This window comes from Pagrus major, chromosome 10, assembly GCF_040436345.1.
Source record: "Pagrus major chromosome 10, Pma_NU_1.0".
Lineage (NCBI taxonomy): Eukaryota > Metazoa > Chordata > Actinopteri > Spariformes > Sparidae > Pagrus > Pagrus major.
In genome coordinates, this window is record NC_133224.1 from 7,623,561 (window position 1) to 7,645,011 (window position 21,451).

General features: G+C 43.6%; 1 protein-coding gene across 1 annotated transcript; it reads right to left on the reverse strand.

The window, feature by feature from the left end:
* Positions 1 to 7: 7 nt before the first annotated feature.
* Positions 8 to 8,142, reverse strand: ccs (copper chaperone for superoxide dismutase). The gene is made up of 8 exons (XM_073474901.1): positions 8,020 to 8,142; positions 7,797 to 7,869; positions 6,491 to 6,628; positions 5,081 to 5,255; positions 4,150 to 4,210; positions 3,664 to 3,741; positions 3,408 to 3,511; positions 8 to 3,320 (listed from the first exon to the last, which is right to left on the reverse strand). The coding sequence occupies exons 1-8, from the start codon at positions 8,134 to 8,136 to the stop codon at positions 3,161 to 3,163; spliced, it is 906 nt and encodes a 301-aa protein (XP_073331002.1). The 5' UTR covers positions 8,137 to 8,142; the 3' UTR covers positions 8 to 3,160.
* Between the last annotated feature and the right edge of the window lie 13,309 nt (positions 8,143 to 21,451).

Genomic DNA, 21,451 nt, shown 5'->3' on the forward strand with positions numbered 1-21,451 from the left:
GGCAGGGTTCAAGGAAAATAATCATTTATTAAAGCCACGACTGTGACGCGTTTTTGCTGGACCACAGAGGACAGATCAAGTGCAAAGTGGCTGCTGATGCAGGCTTTGTGATGAATATTCACACAGTGCATACGTTAAAAAAAAAATAATAATAATCAACTTTTCATGTGAGGATTTGCTGCTTTTCGCTGATTTGTGTCACCGCAAACTAAATATATTTTGGATTAGAGATCACATTAAACAAAGGGAGGGATTTAAAGGTGCAGCATGTAAGATGTTTTATTTAAAATGTTCTTACATGGGCCTGATAACGTTCGCCCCTCATTGGTCCAAAGCTTCTGTGCCAGTATCTGTGATAGGACCACTAACTGCACGGCTAACTGAGCTAACTACCTTACGGCAGCTACAGTTAGCAGTTACCCTGTTAACATGCTGCCCCCTCTGTGTTTGGATGATAGGACCACTAACTGCACAGCTAAGTGAGCTAACTAGCTTACGGCAGCTACAGTTAGCAGTGTCTCTGGTAATATACTGCCCCCTATTTGTTTGCCGTATGGCATTTTCTGACATTTTTAGATTTGTATCTCTATAAACTAAAAAACTATAAACTCAAACTATAGTTTGATTAAAAGCTCCAAAGAAGAAAAAAAAATCAAAATCAATTATAACAGAATGTGAATAACGTTATGTCAAAGACGTCCGGGCCTGAAAGTGGTCCAAATCTTCTGTGCTAGTATCAACGATAGGACCACTAACTGCATGACTAACTGAGCTAACTAGCTAACAGAAGGTACAGTTAGCAGTTACTCTGGTAATACGCTGCCCTCTATTTGTTGGAGTATGAATTCAACAAGTGGCCAATTATCACATACTGCACCTTTAAAGCTGTGACTAAAGACTATGGAAAATAAAGACATTTTCTCTATTTTCTGACATTTTCAAGACAACATCTTTTATCCAAAGACTCCCGCGTATCAATCGATAACAATCATTGGTTGCAGCCCAAAGACACAAAGGGAAAAAGGACAGCGACTGAACACTAGGAGGCAATTTCAATCATCTTATTCAGGCATCACAGGAACAAGACAGAGGCTCAATTTTGATAATCAAAGCAAAACTTGTTACACACTCACATATTGTGCACTAATATCCCAATACTGATCATTTTCCCATCAAGAATTAAATGATACATTAATATAAATAAACAAGTGTCAGCAGGTAGAAGTGTTGTGCATCATTATATAAGACGTCAGTCATCATGTTCTATATCTACACGAGACAACAGAGGATGTGAAGCAGAAAAAAACAGGCACAAAATACAGTTTCCTGTATTGTATGGCTCTTAAGTTGGTCGCAGCAACCGTAAAAGAACTGTACACTTCAACTCCATGTTGGAAAAACAGCTGAGCACACAATCCTTGAAGACACTCCCCACCCTCAAACATTTACCCCCTGTTGCCCTTTCATTCTGGAAGGAATTTGACTCTCCCTCCCAAGCTCCTTCGAATCTCTCTTACCCAAGTCACTCACACCACCTTATGGATTTCAAATGAACAAGCTGATGCAGGTTTTGTTCAGCCTGACTGCAGATAACAGTTGTATGTTTCCACCTGTGTCCGTTGGTTGGTTTGTCGGCAGGATTACACTGAACGGATTTCAACAAAGTTTGGATGGAGGATGGGTCTCTGCTGGCAATTTCTTTTTATAGTGTTTTTAGTCTTTCAACACTACCGACTGCAGATGCTAGACATTTTCAACACATGGTTTGGAAAAAAGTATCTGAATATACATTCTTTTGACAACCTTAGTCCAGTGATCACAGACTATTTAGTCAAGAAAAAGTACATTGTGCCCCTTTAATAAATAGAATTTTTCCTGGAAGCCATGTATCCATTACTTTTAGCTTTCCATTTTGACTTTTCTGCTGCTTTTTAACTGTTTTTGATGTCTAAACACTTGGTGTTAAAACTGACTTAAGTTGAGACTAAGGCTGGGCGATGTTGCCTTGAAATAATATTGCAATATTTTTAGGCTTTATCGTGAGATATACGATATATGTCTTGATATTTTGACATTTTCTCAAAAGCACTTCATAAATGCTAGGACTGGGCAACAGAATCAAACATCATGATATTTTATATCAAATGCCTCGATAGCGATATCGCGACTATACTGTAGTGATGACTACTGGTGCTTTCACAAAATTAATTGTTGTTAATAGGCAGTAATGGTGATATAATGTCTAAGTGGGTAAAGGAAAGCATCACAACACCTAGAACAGTCTGGTAAGTTCAGAAAATGACTTTACTGTAGTGCAGCCTTTAAAACCAGGATAAGACAACACTAATGCCTTCTCACAATATATCCATATCCAAAATCTGAGATGAATTATAGTCTCATATCACAATCTTATATCGATATATTGCCCAGCCCTAAAAGAAACACATCCCGTGGAGCCGGCCTCGGCATCACAGCATGTTTAAATCCTATTTGTTCATTGATTTTCCTCCAAAACTGAAAAATAGATGTATTTTAATGTTTTTTATCAAATCATAATCTCGAGCTACCTCATGTATAAACTGGACTGTACAAGTACCCCTGCCTGGGAATCACAGAGTTATCCGATGTGATGAGAGTAGCACGATGTTTTTACTACCGCTGTTTAACGAGGCTCGCATAATTAATTTAGACGCTTTAATAGCAATTTGAAGCTTATCTATGTCAGCCAGTATACAGCCAAAATGGAAACTTCAAATCTTAAAGCACATCCATTGGGACAGTGATGAGACGCTCTTGTCAGAGGCGGTTATATGTTATACAAACATATAACAGTATTAACGGACATCTAGCTCATCAGCGGTGACCTTTACAAACTCCCAGGCCATTTTAATCTGCTTTAGTGCTTTAAAGATCCTCAGAGGACGCTAACTGTGGCTGTAAGAGAATTTGATTTTAACCACACAGGAATATTTCAAGAAAATAAGGCCACTCTTCTTTGGTCGTCTCTCCAGCTGTCTGGAAACATCTTCCTCAGTGCTTCGTCTTCCTCGCTTCACCCTCTGTCAACAAATGCCAGTGCATTTCTCTTCAAGGCGTTCTTTCTGTTCCAACCGTCCAACACAGATGTGACAGATGTGGTCGCTGTTTGTGACCAAAGGTTTCAGAGGTTCGCTGTCGGTGTCTCTGTGTTGGCCTTGCTCCGACCTTTCCCTGCTATCGGCCGGTCTCTCTCCTCCCAGAGCGTGACCCCGTCGCAGGCACAAATCTGTTTGGGGTTTTGGAAAAGACCTGCAGATCGGGCGATGATCCCACACGCCAGTCTGTAGAGGAAGGAAAAAATGATGGAGTGAAATCAAAATCGGCAGCTGCTCGTTAACAGTGGTCTTTCCTTACTCTTACTCTTTTACCTTTCCCCAGAGTTTCCAGTCTGTTTGGAGAGAGGGTGACCGCCTCGACCCAGGTCGTCCTCCCCCGCATCCACCACCAGCGATCGGCCAATCACATCCCATACCTGCAGCGTGGGCGTCAAGGTATCAATAAACAGGTAATCAAACGCTTAAATGTCGACCTATGACATCTTTGCTTCCCAAAACATTGTAAAGCTTAATATGCTGTATTTACCGGCTTTACTATCAGTGCAAACTATGGCTGTGTGTGTGTTACCTTTAGCTGACTGTCCTCTAGTCGAAATGAAGTTCTGCCGTCTGGTCCAGCAACAACGTTCCCCAGATCACCTACATGCTGTAACGACGACATTACCGCACGTGAGAAGAATAACACATAATCTCCACATGACACACAGTGAGTAAATAACACTGACACCTGAGACGTAAATACACAAGGAGGATGCAGCATGGAAGCTTAACTTGTAGCTCTTTCACACACTTGACTGGAAATTTAGCACCTGGAACAGCTCAGAACGGCTCCTGTGGGACAGATTTGGCCGTCTGAGAGGGGCATCACATCTTATATTTGGCTTGTGTTGAAGTTTTATTAAATCTCAGGAGGGACTTATGGGATTTATGATCAGAGGATCCATTATTTACTTTATGTTTCGCTCCTTGAGCCCCTTACATCTAAATGTCCAGACAAGCAGTCTCTAAAACTAATATAGTTTTATAGAGTATTAAAGATCAGATATGACTGTACCCTTTCAGAGTCCCCCGGACCACCGTGATGTCTTCCAAAGGGGTTATAGTGCTCGCCACAACTGTGAGAAAGAAGAAATGTAATTTCATTTAAAGCTCAGCAATACAAAAGATGATGGGATGATAGATGTTAGGTTGCTACTAAACTTCCTATTTCTTTATATTTCTCAGTATCATTAGACTCTGAGGACCGGTCTCTGTCATGACAAATAGTTGTTGGACTGAAGAAAATGTTGTTATGAGAGCCGCTAATGGAAAGCAGAAGCTCATCAGGTTAAAAAAGTTTTAGATTCTGGGTCCATTCTGGATGAATTCTTCAACTAAAGAGTTTTTGTTTCCAGTTGAAACAATAATTACAGCTCTGACTGAACCCCTCTGACTGACTTTGTCTCCAAAACAATAGAAACTGAGGCTCATGGGTATCATATTATACATGATTCCTCTGGAAAACAATGTTGAGTGTCATCTACAGCCTCTGCACTGCAACTCATTCTCCTCGAATAAAAAGCCTACATCACCATCTCATAACACACTGGCTGGAGGATGTAACAGCACACTTTCAACTCAAACTACTGAAAGCATACTACTCTCAACTCAACCAGAAAGTTTTGTAAGATCTGACAATCTTTCCTGCTTTATTTTACGTGATTAAACCTGGGACTCAAAGCTCTGGACACTTGGTATTGAAATATGGCTTTGGAGCGTCATATTGGGGATCGATGAGAACTGGACAGTGAGGAAAAATACTTTCTGAACCAGAGGCTTCTCCCACGTTATATAATATATCATTTTGGATCTTGTATCAGTGCCCAGGTAGTTCAATTTGAAATGCTGTAAACAGCACCGCACCTGGAGCTCAAACAAAATAAATCTCTGTCATAAATTGTACAAAAAACTTTAACAAGGCCAAGACACTGATACAAAATCCCTACCTGAGGCAGTCCAGAGTCAGGTCCCCCAGTGTGTGGACATGGAGGCCGTGCTTTCCAGGCTCCAACCCATCAATGGTCCCATCAATCAAGCAGCGGCCTTCAGACAGCTGCAGGAAACGCACCACCCCCTGGATCTTTCCCACACCGGCCATCATGGCCACTGCTGAACCCAGATCTGTCACAAAAACACACAAGTGAGCTCCTTCACACTTCTTCACATCATACATGGAATAAGAATGCATTACGAATGTGTCACGAGTGATCAGATTATGTTTCTCAGCTCACATGTGATTTTTATCTGAGGGAAACTGAACAGAAACATCACACATGCAGCTATTTTTATATCAGCAAGAACACAGACTTAAAATCCTTGTCTGATACGTTGTGAAGGGGTATAATCAACCATAACAACAGAGGTCGGCTGTGGTTAACATGCATCCACAATGTGTTCGGGGTGCAAAAAAGGTGCAGTCACACTTCTATTTAGAGCGTTCGACCTGTGATGTGTTTGTCCAGGATGTGTTTTAAAGATACGTGTGAACAGCAGCAGAGTCTCAACAACTGAAGCTGCATTTAAGTCTATTAATCTTTGCTCTGCAGGGAGATCAATGACAGCGCCATTAACAGGTTCAGTCTGACAAAGTATCCAACCATTGAAGGCTAAATTATCATAATGTATTGTGCTTAAATGTTCCCTGTGGAGTTTTTGACCTCTGGTAACACTATGGATCTGTTTTTGTATGAGTGATGGACATGGACACACTCCTGTAAATGGTTTCACACTATTCTCCTGATCTGCAGGTGGCAGTAATATGCCAAGTTAGAAGCTGATCACACAAGGACGCATCACTAGAAATGCCAAAACATTGCTTTCTCCATGGGCATTTTTTGAAGTCTTCTGAATCTTGTTTGATCGGTACTGTATGCTAAGTGCCAGCAAAGGCAGTAAAGATGAAGACTAGCAAGCAAACATGGATGTAAACAATGCTAAACACTAACACTAGTGGTGCAGGATAAATATCAGCCTGGTAAATTATCAGCCTGATATTGGGAAATGTAATTAGTGGTTGTATATCAGTATCGGTTAGAATTATAGCCGATAACTTGAGCAGATAATATGAAGCCAAATTGCTTTCAACAACTTAACAAGTGCACCACTTAGGCACAGTGGGTGGCAGCATGCTCCTCCAAAACTGGCTTGCATTTTGTCAGTAAACACAGAAAGGAAGAGGAAGTGCTGCACGCTGTTGTTGTGTAGACTTAAGAGCCAAATGAGATTAAATCATCCCATTTTGCTAACTACATCTGAGCCTTCCTCACCCTCAGGTGGGAATGAATTTGGGATTAGGATACTCTGTACGCTACAAAAAGAAGCGAGGTTTGTTATTGTCTTATCTTGCGGTTTCTCACCTTGCTCTGATCCTCCGATGCCTTTCAGCACGGCCCTCCGTCCAGTGCTCTCTATCAGAGCCTGCACCTCTGCGCTGGTCAGAGCAGCCTCCACCAACACCTCCTCCTTACCGACATCAATACTGACAGACTTCACTCCTGCAGACGCATTAACAGCGATGGAAATGATCATCAAGATAGATACACAAACACACAGAGACACATGACGGAAAAGAGACAGGAGTGCATGCCGCATCATAATATTTTTGTGCTCAGCAACAGACATAACTAATGAATGAGTTAATATGCCTGCTGACAAAATGATGAAAGGGCCTTAATGAGGTCGTTAAAGGGCCACATTAGGCCCATGGGCTGCCAGGTCTGGTCTGAGAGTTTCCTGGAAAGAAATATGGTACTACAGAGAGAAACAATATTCTGAGAAAGTCATTTTATTTAACTGTGTTTACGTAAATGTACCCTGTAAATGAGTTTGTGACCACCAGTAGAGCGGGTCCCTGTCTTGTTTGTTGTGAGAATGTGCATGGGGATGCACATGCGAGCACATGAGCAACATTATACACACTCCTGCTGCCAGCTGCTCATTTTTCCTTTGAAGGCAGGGAAGAAAACTAACAGCTAGTAAAGATGTGGATATCTTTATTTATTCTGAGGCCTGTCGACACATTTGACAGGCCTTACGGACCCTCACAATGTGTTGTGGTGAGTAAAACTGAATGTAAACGTAACATACATTTCCATTACAAGCAACTTTAAAGGTGCACTATGTAGTTTTGGGGAAGACATTTTAAATCAGAAGAGAAAGATCTTCATTGACTGATTTTTAAGACTTAACAAGCCTCTCTTTGTTTTAATGATTGAACAAACTGACCTTAAAAGGACAACACAGTTTCACACTGTTTTACTTTGTTTAAATGTGGCGGACCCTGCCACCTCTCTAGCTCCAAACAGTGTTCTGGGGAGCTTATTTTCCTTTAAGAACAACTTGTTTATTCAGTCATAGGAAAAAAATACTTCTGAGTTTGTTTCTTTAGAGAAATCAGTACATGTCACTTGTACTGTAATGTGTTATATAAATAGCCTAAACATGCCTCTATACTGACATATTATATACTAACATGCATACTGCGCACATGAATGCATGAAGAGAGGTCAGAAGATGGCTTCATCTGCTGAGTCATGGTCCTCAGCTGTGTCATGCACAGCCACACACCGTTACACAGAGCTGTCAGTGACAGATGACAGCCATCACAACACTGTTGCTGTACAAGGAACCGTGTCAGAGGCTACAAGCTAAAAGCTTTATTACCTGGTTCATCCTCCAGAGCAGCTCGGACTTTATCTGCGCAGCTCTCACATGTCATCTGCACCGCAAACTCCAGCTGCGGAGGAAAGAAACAGGACGTGAGACACCTGTTAGCTACTAGCTAAAAACACGTATGGATGTGAAGAATGAGGCATTGTTTTTGTTTTGACACGGCTCAAATGAAGCCGTGACGCAGCGAAAAGACGTGACGAAGTCGCCGTCAAACCTTCGTTGGTCTCTCAGAGTCCATTTTGTGTCCGCACGTCGCCGCCTGAGCGACCAAAACTGAGTTAAACACACAACTTCCCACTTTTCGAGAAACGGAAGCGACGCGGCTGTACATGCTAACGTGCGCCGGTGCGACGGTTTAACTGGTGTCCGGTTTAGCTGGTGAGGGTCCTAGAAAGCCGTCTCGTCGCCGTCTCAAAGCGAAAAATAAAAAATAACTCAAACATGAAATCAAAAAGTAGTGGTAGTACAGACAATCGTGACAAGGATATAAGGCCGACAACATGCACTTTTGGACGATTTATTGACAGTTGCGGGGGGTTTTTTTTAGACAGGCATCGACACAGTCACCTACACCGTCACTGTGTGCTCGTTGTGAAGCGGTTTGCGGGTCGCAGATTCCGGCATCTCCGTGTGAAACAGTGTTGTACACGCCACGTCAACATTAACATACGCATACATGATGAGCGGGGCGCTCGGGACGTGTTTCCTGGGTAGCGGACAGTTGCCGAGGACCCCTCTCGAGACGGGACCCCTCACCAGTTAAACCGTCACACCCGCCATGTTTGTGAGGTCACAGTGACGCAAGCCGCACGCTACCGCCGCCACGTGCCGACGCGCCGCCACTGCAAGCTCTCTGTGCAGACTGGTGGAGAAGACAAATGACTTTCTGTGGTGTTTTTTCTCGCCTTTATTAGTTTTAATTAGTTTAAAATGACAAAAATTAAGATTTAATACTGAAACACACATTTTAAAAATATATAAGTATTATTATGAAAGCGTAAAACATTTTAAAAAATAGCTTAAAAGTAGCACCAATTATAAGGTAAGTTAATTTATAATAATGCACCACATTTCATAAGATACACATCCAAAGATAAGACAGTAACAGGGGGAATGTCGAGTGGCAACTGTAAAACACCACATCGTAGATCTAAACGTGGATAATCAGGCTTTCTCCGGGAAATGCTGTCAACTCTGGAACGCATTATCAGCTGAAACCAAACAAACTCCAGATATAAAATCACTTAATGAGGTTAAGTGCTGGCTAAAAGCAAACCAAAGCTGTACCAAGTTTTAGCTTATTGTACTCCGGTGAAGGTTATACGTGTGTGGTGACGCGGTGTGGTGTGTTTGTTGTGATATTGTGATTTTATGATACTGACCGTTGAAAGCCGGATGTTTTAATTGTGGTACTCAGTCTGGACCGCTAGCTGCATGGCTAACTGAGCTAACTAGCTAAGGGCAGCTGTTAGAGGTTTCTTTTTTTATATTGAATTGCTTTTGATACTCAGATACATTAAATATGAGATACTTTAAGACTTTTTCACAAGTACTAATCATGTGGGTGACTTTCACTTTTACCAAAGTTTAACACAAAGTCTTTAAGTATGACTTTTGGGTACTTTTTTCAACACTGCCTATTATTAAATGTTGTGATATAGTGCGAAATAATCATTTGAGTTAAAAAAAAACAGATGGGAATGTTTTATTGCGGCTAATCCAGAAAATAAAATACCTGAAAAATCATGAACATCATGAATTTGATGTAAAAAAAATGCCTTTTAGATCACTTCAAGCTGCTTTTCTATGCAATGGCTGGGAAAACAAGTCATAAAATGGTGATTGATGATGTAAAATAGGTTTATAAATACGCCAAAACATGATGGGAATGCAGAAACAGTTATGGCTATGTGCTGTTTTTTTTTCATCAGGGTCAGCCTGTGGGAGGAGGGGGGTTATCTGGACACGATAAGATTGCAGCGTATGGATAAACCACCATGAAGGTTGTAGGCTGTAATGATGATTGCTTCCTGCAATTTCATAATGTTTATAGATTATCGTTACAAAGTCGATCTGGAGATTAAAGCTACGGGAGAGACCACCACTAAGCCGATGACTGCATCTCAGGTTTTTAGAGGCTCAGAGGATACTCGTATGTGTGTGTGTGTGTTTTCCATACATCCCCGTCATACCTCATCTTGGCATCCTTTCCGATAGCGGAGATAAGCCACGGGAGATGGCAGATGACCGTGATGTGGCGTAAAATCTGGGTCGCAAAGTCTAAAATAAAAGCTTCTAAATCAAACCACCTGCGACTAAATTTGGGATGATAAGTGCGGAGACTGACACATATTCGCCGTCGTCTTCGGCGCGCGCTGATCCAGAAAACACGGCCGCCGTTTTGTCAAAACAACACAGAGAGGCCGATGTTTTACACAGAAGAAAGCCGAGCGGCAGCTCCGCTAGAACACAGCTCCTTCTGTATCTGGTGGCTCATTGGCTTTGACCTCTGACCCCGCGCTCGGTAATATGACCACGGGCTTTACGAGGGGCTGAGCCACTGCGAGCCAGGCTCAAACACACATCAGCGGAGCCTTTTGTGCGAGTCCTTTTCCTCCTCACGCACACATATCGCCCACACAACGGCGGTTAATTTATTCGGTACATGGGAAACTGTCGAAAACCTTTGCCCTTATGTTGATCCTCGGCGCTGAGCTCTCCGTTCAAAGGAGTGAAGGGGAGGGCTGCGGTGACACCTGAGCCCGGGGGAGGGGGGGGGATTTCATTAACACACATATACGTACAGGAACACACACACACACACACACACACGGGAGAGGGAGCAGAGTGAAACCTAATCAGTAGTACATGAACACTGTCCACAGCAGATTCAAGAGGAGGAAGAAGGAGGGAGGGAGAAAATGGGAAAGAGGAAGGTGGAGGAAAATGAGAGAAGACAGCAAACGAAAAAAATTTGACAAAGAGAAAGTGTGTGTGTCTGTGTGTGTGCGTGTGTGTGGAGGGCAGTGTGCGGCGGTGCTGACAGGAAGTGTTGACAGCCCCGCGTGGAACAGTGGAGGTTTTATCTTGTACTAAATGAGCCCCTATCCTCCACCCCATTAGTACCGACCTGGAGTCTGTTATACTTTCTTATTAAAAACTTCGAGAAGGTGAAGCAGCTGTCGTTTCAGGGAGGAAGCACAGCGAGCACCGTGTTTAGAGCTGGGAAATAAAACACCTAAAAACAATCGAGTGCAAACAGAAAACACAACCAGAGCAAGGCGACGCTCGTGAAAAGCTTCAACAACACTCGATTTAACACGGATGTAGATCTAATTTTGATTTCCGATTCCCAGCAGCTCCAGAAAACGCAACAAAGTCGACTTAGTGATGTGAATTACTGCGTCCAAGGTCACGAATGACGATGATGATGATGCAATGTGTAAGAATTGGCCACCTGTCAAATTCATACTCCAAACAACTAGGCGGCAGCATATCACCAGAGTAACCGCTAACTGCTGCTAGCTGTGGCTGCTATTAGCTAGTACGCTCAGTGAAATGTGCAGCTAGCAGTCGTATTAGCTGACTCAGCCCGGAATGGGAGCTCAGAGCGCCAGGCGAGTGTTGTTGTTGTTGTTGTTGTTGTTTACTATCGAACTATTATCTCTTGAGGTACAAACTGGCTAGGGGCTAGCTGGTTATCATGCTAACGTATAAAACTAAAATTCTGACACATTGCACAGTTAAAGCCAACACAGAGGAGAGCATTGACTGTATAAAATATTAACATTGGCAACATGCATTCGTTCTGATTACCAGCAGGGGGCGACTCCACTGGTTGCAAAAAGAAGTCTGATTGTATGTAAGCTTATGAGAAAATGACCCTACTTGTCACTTTGTTTATAACCTCATTAAACAGGTTCCTAATGAGTTTATGGTCTCAGTTGCTAGTTTTAGGTCTGCTTCTCTACAGAATGATGTTAAAAGTACAATATGTAAGAGCTGGGCCAGCTGTATCGCTGTCGTTAGCTAGTTAGCTCAGTTAGCCTTGCATCTAGTGGTCCAGACTGGGAGCTGGGGAGTGTTGGTGTTAACACTACCTCGGACAGGAACTTTTGACCACGACGGGCCAAGGCTAGCTGGTTAGCATGCTAACTTCAGTAGACATCTCTGCAAAAAACTGTTATTTCTTCACATGTTTCGATGGTTTTTAGTTGATTTGTGGATGTTTTCAACTAGAATTCTGACATATTGCACCGAAAACACAACAACTATGAAAGCTAATGTTTCTTTTTCAAGTCCACGTCGTATATAACAAATCTTTCTTTGCTGGAAGCTGACAGGTTGCAGAGGGCAATACAAATTCAATGATAGAAAGAGCTGAAAGCACATTCAGCGTGCCACACAAACCCTGCAGGGAATCACACCGCTGACCCCGGCTGTTCTTTACCGACAACACCGTCCACAACCTCATGACGCTGACTTCATCCAGCTCCCGAGAGGAGGAGCGGCGGGGCCCTGTTAGCGGTGTGAGGGACCCCGCAGAGGTCAGAGTAATGTCACAGCCCTGCCAGAGTGCTCTCCATGTCTGCTGATTGCGCCCTGACAGCTCAAATGGAAGATGAAGCCAAGCGTGTCCGGGGGACGGCGTCTAGCAGCGGTGCCCCCACCGCCTCTGCAGGCTGTACAGGGGAGCAGGGGCCATGTTTGTGAAAATTCACGGTGTGTGACTTTGTCCTGGTTTCACTTCTTTTCAGTCTTTAGATAAAATACAGAAGACAGGTCAGGAGCATTCAGACACGGGAGAAAATGATGAAGATTTGCTTTGGCTTTTATTATATTAACCAGCCTCAGAGCACAAGAAGCTTTTTTTAAATCAAATTCCTGTGTAGAGTGAAGCAAAAATGATCCCCTCATTTCATTTTGGCCTGATTCCTGTGTGGATGAAGTCAATAAAAGTAATTATAGGGATGGGTAGAGAAGGATTGTGGATCTTAACATATTACTATTCCTATTTTTCAGGAGCAGGGAGTGACCGATTAAGAACTGTCTTCAAAACCGAGATTGCTTTTGAGATAAATACCAGCGTAGTAATGTATTTTTTAAGTGAAAAAGAAAAGATCGCTTGCACTTTACAGGAAGATAAAATCATATGCTTCATTTTTAGAAACATCTCCCTCGTTTCCCTATTAAATCAATCACAGGCCACAAAGAAAGGCAGCGGCAGCAGCGGAGGAAACAAAAGAAAGCGTCCGATCGATCAGAAAAACAGCCGCCTAAACAAATATCGCCCATTCAGCACGGCAGTGTCGTGCATTATTGCTGAAAAACTATTAATTATAATGCCAGCTGTGTGTTTAACAAGCTATGGACAAACTCTACAGCTCATCACGGCAAGGATCAATAGGAAGAAGAGACAGAGTTGCCTAATCAAACACCACCGTTCCTCCCTGGAATAATGACCCGTATGGAGGAGGCGATATGCTGCAGTGTGACGAGCGAAACGCACAATACCTCGTTTAATCATTACACCCCGGAGTCAGGATCATTACTCAAATAATCTGTCTGTCGTGATCCAGCAAGCATCCTCAGCCCCGATGGAAAAACATCTAGCAATTACAGAGGGGGACGTCAAAACACAGTGGGGTTTAATGGGAGATCACATTAGGTCACCAGCAACAGCCGGGAAGTTCAATAAAGTTGCTGTTGAGTGGCAGCAACTCACTGTGAATAACATACAGAAAGGTCAAATTAATCTACTATATACATACATGTAAGTGTGAGCTTATGCAAACAAAAATATTCCATTTTAAAAGTATTTTTTGGACTGGAAATGAGGGGAAAGAGATATAAAGGATGACATGCAACACAGATCTTCAGCTGGGCTTGTGTCTTAAAACCTTTAAGCCACCAGGATGCTCCTGCAGGAGGCCGTTAAAGAGGCAGAGGAGCAAAATCTGAGACGCACTCGTATGAAGAAGAAGAAGAAGAATATCCAAAACAGACTCTTGTCTGTCGGGAGCGAAGCAGGAAGTCGGCTGACGTCGCCGAAGAGTCCACGGGGGGACGGTCGCAGTGGTTGGCTGGGTCAATAAAAATGGTTTTCAGGTGCACTGTATCCCCCCTCAGACTGTTTTAGCCCCCGTCTCCTTTATTGTCTATTTAGGGAGGACTTATTGGTTTTCACGGGCTGACAAGTACCTCCATTGATAAGCAAATAAACACACACAAGTACTGGGAACAGCAGGAAATGCATGCATCCATTTACAATCAACAGGGGGTGAGTATACAGGGCCGTCATGTGAGGAGGGCCAACAAAGGTACCAGAATGAATGAAGCCCAGAGAGTTTTTCACTGCTTGACAACAGGAGCTCCTCTCTCCCACAATAAACACTGCTCCTGAAACGCCTCGTCAGCAGCCCCGCCTTTGATTCCGTGACTTTGTGACATCACGCCACGTCACCATGTCACACATTTACATGTTCGCAGCAGAAGTGACGCTAACTGGAAGCTGAGATCAGAACAATGTCGACCTGAGACCCGGTGAGCAGTGCTGGCTCAGGCGTGTGTGAGCTGGCCAATCAGAGCAGAGCTGGGGGTCTTAAAGAGACAGGAGCTAAAATCGGCTTGGTGTGGCCCAGTTTTTCGTTGCTACGCCCCTGTCCTCATTAATACCTGTAACATCCTCTGTTAGGAAACAGGTGAGGGTAATGCATTGAGGGGGGCCCGACTGCTCCTGCCTGTAGGGCCCACTAATCACTAACATGCGCCCCTGACTGGGGACTGTATTTACATACTTACAGCTGTCACACTCTAGTTCAAATTCAAATGAACTTTATTTGCATGACAGATGCTTTTATATATGTCAAGGAAATAAGGGTAACATTTCACAATAAAGTTCACAAAAATGTTTTCTGGGCTTGTTTGCTTTCATTTCTATTTATTTATTCCTCCTCATTTGTTGTTGGTCTGTTGGTTTTGTTCATTTTTTTTTAGACTCGTAAAGAAAAATATGATGATGACTCATTTTTTACAAAATGCAAAATATATACAGCACATATTGATGAATTGGACTCTCTCTCACATTAGGTAAAGTTTTTGTAGCTGTCGTTTTTTTAAGCTTGGTCACTTCTCTTGGGCTTGTTTTCATAGGCCTGGTTGCGTATTTCTCTCGCCAGATCTGGCAACACTGTCGTCAACCTCTGGACCTCAAAACCAGGCAGAATCTGGAAACTAAAGCAGGAATCTGACGGTTATACCCCCACTTTTTTTTTTCATTTGGTGAAAGAAAGAATGAAATAAACGACACGGACGACTTCCGGGTCCGGCGGCCCGGCACGGGGACTTTTAACGTAACTTTAAAGCACTTTGAGTTGAACCGTGCCCTGCAAATAAACGGCACACTAGACTTTTAAAGGAGGCATATCTCAATTTCAGGTTCATAACGTTGCTACACTGTAAAAAGTCATCACAGGATTAAGTGGACTCAACTCACTGAGTCGTTCCTGATTCGTTCCTCAGTAACTACTCACATGTTTTGCGCGCACCTCGTCGTGAAGTGTTACAGGAATCAGCCAGATGATAATGAGCACGGGACAGACGGGGTACTGCAGCCGAGCGAGCACGCATGACAGGCACAGACGCGCGCGCATTGGCTGGAGAGAGAGAGAGAGAGAGAGAGAGAGAGAGAGAGAGAGAGGACCATCCCGTTTTGTTGCACATGAGTCGCGGGGAGCCTGTGATGACAGACAGACAGCCGCTCCGCCGCCTCACTGACTGCGACACCTGAACAACCACCGAACCCGGTGAAGGAGAGCCAACTGTGGGCGAGGAGGAGGAGGAGGAGGAGGTGGAGGTGGCGGCGGCGGTGGAGTGGAGGCTGTCCTGAAAAATAAAAGAAAAAGAAGAAAGAAGAAGAGGAGCAGAGCTGAGCTGAGCAGAGCTGAGCTGAGCAGAGCAGAGCAGAGCGGGGGCACGCAGCCGGCCGGCCGGGGACACGGAGCCGCGACCACGGGGGGAAGAAATCACCGCCGCGACCGTCACATCACATCCCAGCTCCGCGATGACAAAGGTGGGTGACGGTGTGTTCCCATTGTGTAATTCTCAGCATCCCTGTCCTACATGGCGCCTTTAATCCCCATAGTAGAGTAGTGTAGTAGACGTGTCTGGCAGCGCTGTGGTAAAACAGAAGGTTTGTTGTGCCTCCGCTCAATTACGCACCAGAAAAAGAAAAGAAAAAAAAGCGGCGGATTTCTGGATGAATGGGTGACACTTGGCGGAGTGATTTCATCCACATATCTAATCTGATCTGGCACACATATCCAGACCGACCCCCCCTTGAGGAGGTTTTTGTGGTTGTTTATGTCCTGGGAGGAGGATGGTGAGGGCAGAGGCACGGGGAGAGAGAGAGGGGAGGTGGGGGGTGTTTATCGTGATGGTCTCCTTGAGCGCCCCAGGCTCGTCGGGGATGATTGATTTCAACCCTGCTCGCTTCAGATTATGAGTGTGAACACCTACATGCCGGCAAATTAATTAAAACTGCACGCACAGATTAACCGCGTTAGGATCATTTTGTGCACACACACTATTTATATCTGCAGCTTTTATTAGATTGGACCTGCAGCCCCTCCAATTGTTGCACGCCCCCTTATTTTTTTTACCATAACGCAGATTTGATTGCTCGCCATTAGTTGGATTGGATGTGAGTTGGCTGAAGTTTTGTTTTTTTGTTGCAAGATCAATTTACATGTGATCCAGGTTTGTGTTTGTGAGTCTGACAGCACTGATTGATGATGATGAAGAAGAGTTGCAAAAACCAGCACAAGGAGATGAGGAAGGATATAAGATGGGACAATAAGTTAATTAAATGTTTGAAAACTGAGAGAAAATGATGTGAAACTCCCCCAAAAATCATTGAACAGGTGAAAAATCCACAAGAGGAGGGGTCCTTCTTCCAGCACAAGCAGACAACAAGACACACATCGCAGCTGATCAATGAATTAAGTCATTTGTCGAACAGAAAATGCACAAAAGTTGCTTTCCCCGGCTTGCCAAATGTGAAAATTCGTTCCCTTTGAGGATCAGCTAAACTTCACCTTTTCACCTTTCAGCAGACAATCAGGAGGCACAAAAAAGATGGGAAAAATACCTACAGGTAGATGTATCTCTGCCGGACGAAGGCGAACAGTTGCTTTATTAGGTGTGATAAAAGGGGCCGAAGTTTATGGTATGACAGCAATAAAAGTTGTCAAATATCAATCGTATGCCTCAAAGATATAACACCTTATTGCCGAAAATAAGCAACTCAGGACTTTGGTACAATCTAAATGGCATCTGAACTACGCTAGTTAGCCTTTAGCCGGACTAGTTCCCTTTTTTGTGGCTCGATTTCTACTTCGTGGTATAAAAAAGTCAGTTACTAAGACGTTGGAGCATAAAAACTGTTTTTGATTTATACAGAAATCAAACAGGTTGGGGAAAAAAATGATACATAAGCTAAAGCTAAAGCTATCTAGACACTTTTGATTTTACTCCCTTTTTTCTTAAGTTGAAGTCAAAGTTGTGATAAAAGTTGTAAAATAAAACCAGACAGATGACAGAAGGTTTCTCCAGACTTTGGACAATTTTAATGGCATCTGAGCTACGCTAGTTAACTATTAGCGAGGCTAGTTTAACCGGTGGTACTTTTTATGGCACAATTTAGCTGCTTGTGGTACAATTATGACGACGTTGGAGCATAAAAGTTTATTGCATTTACAGGAAACAAACAGTCTATTGTGTGAACTTGTGTGTAAAATCTGAACATTTTTTTTATTAACCGGCCACCAGTGATATGGAAATGAAACCAGATACAATACTGAGTTGTGCAAGGACATCTACTAATGCACAATACTCAACTACTGATCACAAGATGTTGAAGCATAAACTTTGATTGTCAGTTACAGGAAACAGGTCAGGAAAAAGTTGGTAAATTAGCTTAAGCTAAAGCTAGCATTCTGTCTAACCTCAGCTAGCCAGAGGTCAGTCGTTTACCTTTGTTTTGCAGCTACACAGAACAAAAACTTTTGTTTTGTCTCCCAAGTTAAATCAAGAGTACGAAGAACTTTTCCGTGCACACAAAAGACTCATTTTTCTCACATTTTTCCTCGCAATTTATTTAAAGAAATCTGTGTTTGGCAGCACCAAATCCTTTGCCAAGATATTCCATCCACCTGCCAGGTGTTGCATAACGAGTATCTGATTAAACGGCGTGATTACGGCACGGATGCACCCGGGAGCCAGTCGCAGTAACAGCCTACTGAAACGTGCAGTTTCACCAAGCAGCAAAATGCCTCATGTGCAGTAGGTTTGGAGGGCGTGCACTTGGCATGCTCGCTGCAGGAATGTCCACCTGAGCTGTCGCCCGTTTCACCACCGTAAGCCGCCTTCAGTGTCGTTTTTCGAGAACTTGGCGTCCGACGTCGTGCGATGTTTTCCCCTCCATATATGTGTGCATTCCTGTCCTGTCTCCTCTCTCTGTGTCCATCCCTCTCCTCCTCTCGTGTCTTCAGGAAGTAGGTTAGGAGTAGGGAGGGGAGGTGACTTAATAAACCCTTTTTTGCGGCAGGTCATTTACAAGCACAGACCTGAAAAGGTTCCTTTTTTTTCTCCTCGGCACGTCCACAAGAAAAGGCACAAGACCGAATGATGAATGTGCGCTCTGTTTGGAGAATAGCAAAGCGGGGGAAATAACAATGGAGGCGAGGAGGGTAGAGCAGCGACACGCACACATACCAACACAAGCCCCTTAAAAATAGTCAATATGATAAAGTGTGCTGACTAGGATTCACTGCATCGTTGTGTTAAACCTCATCGCAAGTCTTTTCAGACTGAGGGCGCCCTTTAAAGGCCGCCGCTCTGCGAAAAAGGAGTTTATTTATACAATATTAGACTTTGATTTACAGCTCCGTGGCTGCCTGCTCTACACTGTCCCTGAAGATGCTGTAGTTATCAGGCCCCGAGCCAAAAAAGCAGAGCCGTTAACTGCTCTACCCCCGGAAGCTAAAATGACTCAGAAATGTTGGTATGTGACATAAATACCTCCGTTTGTCCGAGCTGTCAGGCTGTTTTGCAGATGTTTCCATGACGCTTGAGTGTTTTGGAAGTTCAGAAGACAGTATGGGTAATTGGTAAGTGCCTCCAAAAGTAGATCACTCCACATACATAAAATTAAAGTATAGAAACATATCTAAGAACAAAGAAATAAAAACATATGGTCTCTTATTTTGGCGGGCGGCAGGATTTAGTGGCTTCTAGCAGTGAGGTTACAGATTGTAACCGACTGGCAGTGTTGGAGTCGAGACCACTTAAACCGAGGCCAAGTCAAGACCAAGACTAGAGTGTGTCAAGACCGAGTCGAGACCGTGACCGGTCTGAGTCCCATGCTGCCTGACACACTTACAGAAATATGCGGAACCTGCAAACGTTTCTCTCCTTGAAAGATCCACATTCACACGAAAACACCCCCAGATTACAAATTTATATCCTTATTTATATTTAATCCTCTTCATTGACCTCTTGTCTGTTGCCATGTGTTATGTATGAGAAAATGTCTCGATGAAATGATCAGAAAGCGTTGCAGGGATGAATGTTATGAGAGGGAAATGTTTTTCTGTGAGCAATCAAACGCAAAACAGGAAGGAGCTGAAATCAACTTAACGATCTTCATTCAACACGTCGTAGTTTTACGAGCATCGGCTGGGTGTTTTTCACTATTGTGAAGCACAGATGCGGTTGAGGTCTTGATTGGTCTTGAAATAAAATCCAGAGTCCTCTTTGTGTGAGAAAACAAAAGATGAGACCGAGATCTTCAAAAAACGGTCTAGATACCAATGTCGAGTACCAACTGAACACCCCTCGTCTTACCGCCTCCTACGAGGTTTAGTTTCAGATGATTATACATTAACGAAAGCATAATTATGATTATTAAATCCCATTTATGCTCCTAAACCTCTCTAAATCCTGCACACTGGACCGTATTATAGGACCTCTATTATACATTCTCTGTGCTCGTGGAGGAAGCATTGTTTGAAATGTCTGGATGACAGAAGCACAGTCACCTTGAGCCGTTATTTAACCTGCCGAGCAAACTAAGATGAATTTCTTAAAGAAGGACGCGGCGCTTGTAACTGAGGATCAGCAGGTCTGCACGATGTGTGTTAGCGGAGGTCGTGACCGGTGTTTAAGACGGCCTGAGTGATTAGAAGCGCTTGTGATTAAAAATTTACTTGTGGGCATCTCGGCTCGCCGCAGACAACTCAGGGAATATGTGTGTGTGTGTGTGTGTGTGTGTGTGTGTGTGTGCACTTACACTGCAACATGTGGATGCGAGCCCAGGCGAGATTAATGCTCCATGTTAACATACCGCTCTGTTTGACCCTGGCGAGCCTGCAGAGCACACACACACACACAAATACATTCACACACACCATCCACTTGATCTCCTGTTGGGTTAATGCTGCCCTTGAGTGGCCCTCCTTGCTGAGGCATGTAAGCACACACACACACACACACACACACACGTACAAACAAACAATGAACAGTTGCCAACTTTCAACCACTTTGATGCATTAGCACAAAGGTGCATTTTCTCATCGTCGTGCCGCGGGGCCTAATTGATTCTGATGTGCAGGCGTGCTCGTGCATGCGCAGGCTAAGATGTCGGCCGTGTTTGGGATTAGAGGCGAGATCGGAGGTGATGCAGGGAGAGTGTGAAGTTCAGACCGACCTCTCATCCCCTTCGCTGCCGAATCAGAGGCGTCTGCACATCAGTAGGACTTCAGAAATGATTTCAAATTACTTCTGAAGCGCTCTCTATCAGTCGTGCCTCTGTTGCATGTTAGCTGTGGTTCTGACCGCGGCCGGCGGTGCCAGATGAAGACAGATGGATGAGGGTTTTGTCGGGGTCTGGGCCCGGCTCCAGAGGAGGCTGCCCTCGGTGCGAACGTTTTCATCTACTTGTAGATGTCCGACAGACCCTGGATTAAAATGGTCTGGGCAGGAAAGATTATGGGGAGCAAAGTCCTGTATCTGGATGGCCCTGCTGTTCGGCATAACACGAAATGCATTATTTATTATTAATACTGAGAGCATCTCGGTTTGGTTGTTGTTGTTGTTGGTCGGACAAACTTCTCTGGGGCCTCGCCGGTTCTCCAGTCAGACACAGTCAGAAAGCTCGACTCTGATTCATCAGTAAGGCCGTGATTATAAGTGTTTCAGTAAAGCAGAGCTCTGAGGTGTTTCTTTCATAATGATAGCAGTAGAAGAATAAATGTAAATGTACATTAGTTTATTCTATAGAGACCTGATATGTTATGACAGGTTAAAGCTGCATGTTTGATACACTGTTCTTTAAATATCACAAACATTTAAATCAATCAAGCAACTAAAAACATTATACTACGGTGGCCACCGTAATAGTGGTCGGACAAAGTTCAACCTCTCGTATGACCATTTAGACACGAGTGGATCTAAAAATGAAAGAAAACATTTTTTAATATGTTGTGTAACTGGAGGGCTTAGACTTAATTCTCCATCTTGGAAAACACCAGCTGAGAACAACCTCTTCACAAGCGTCCATTTAGTAGCTTTCAATCACATCATGTAGC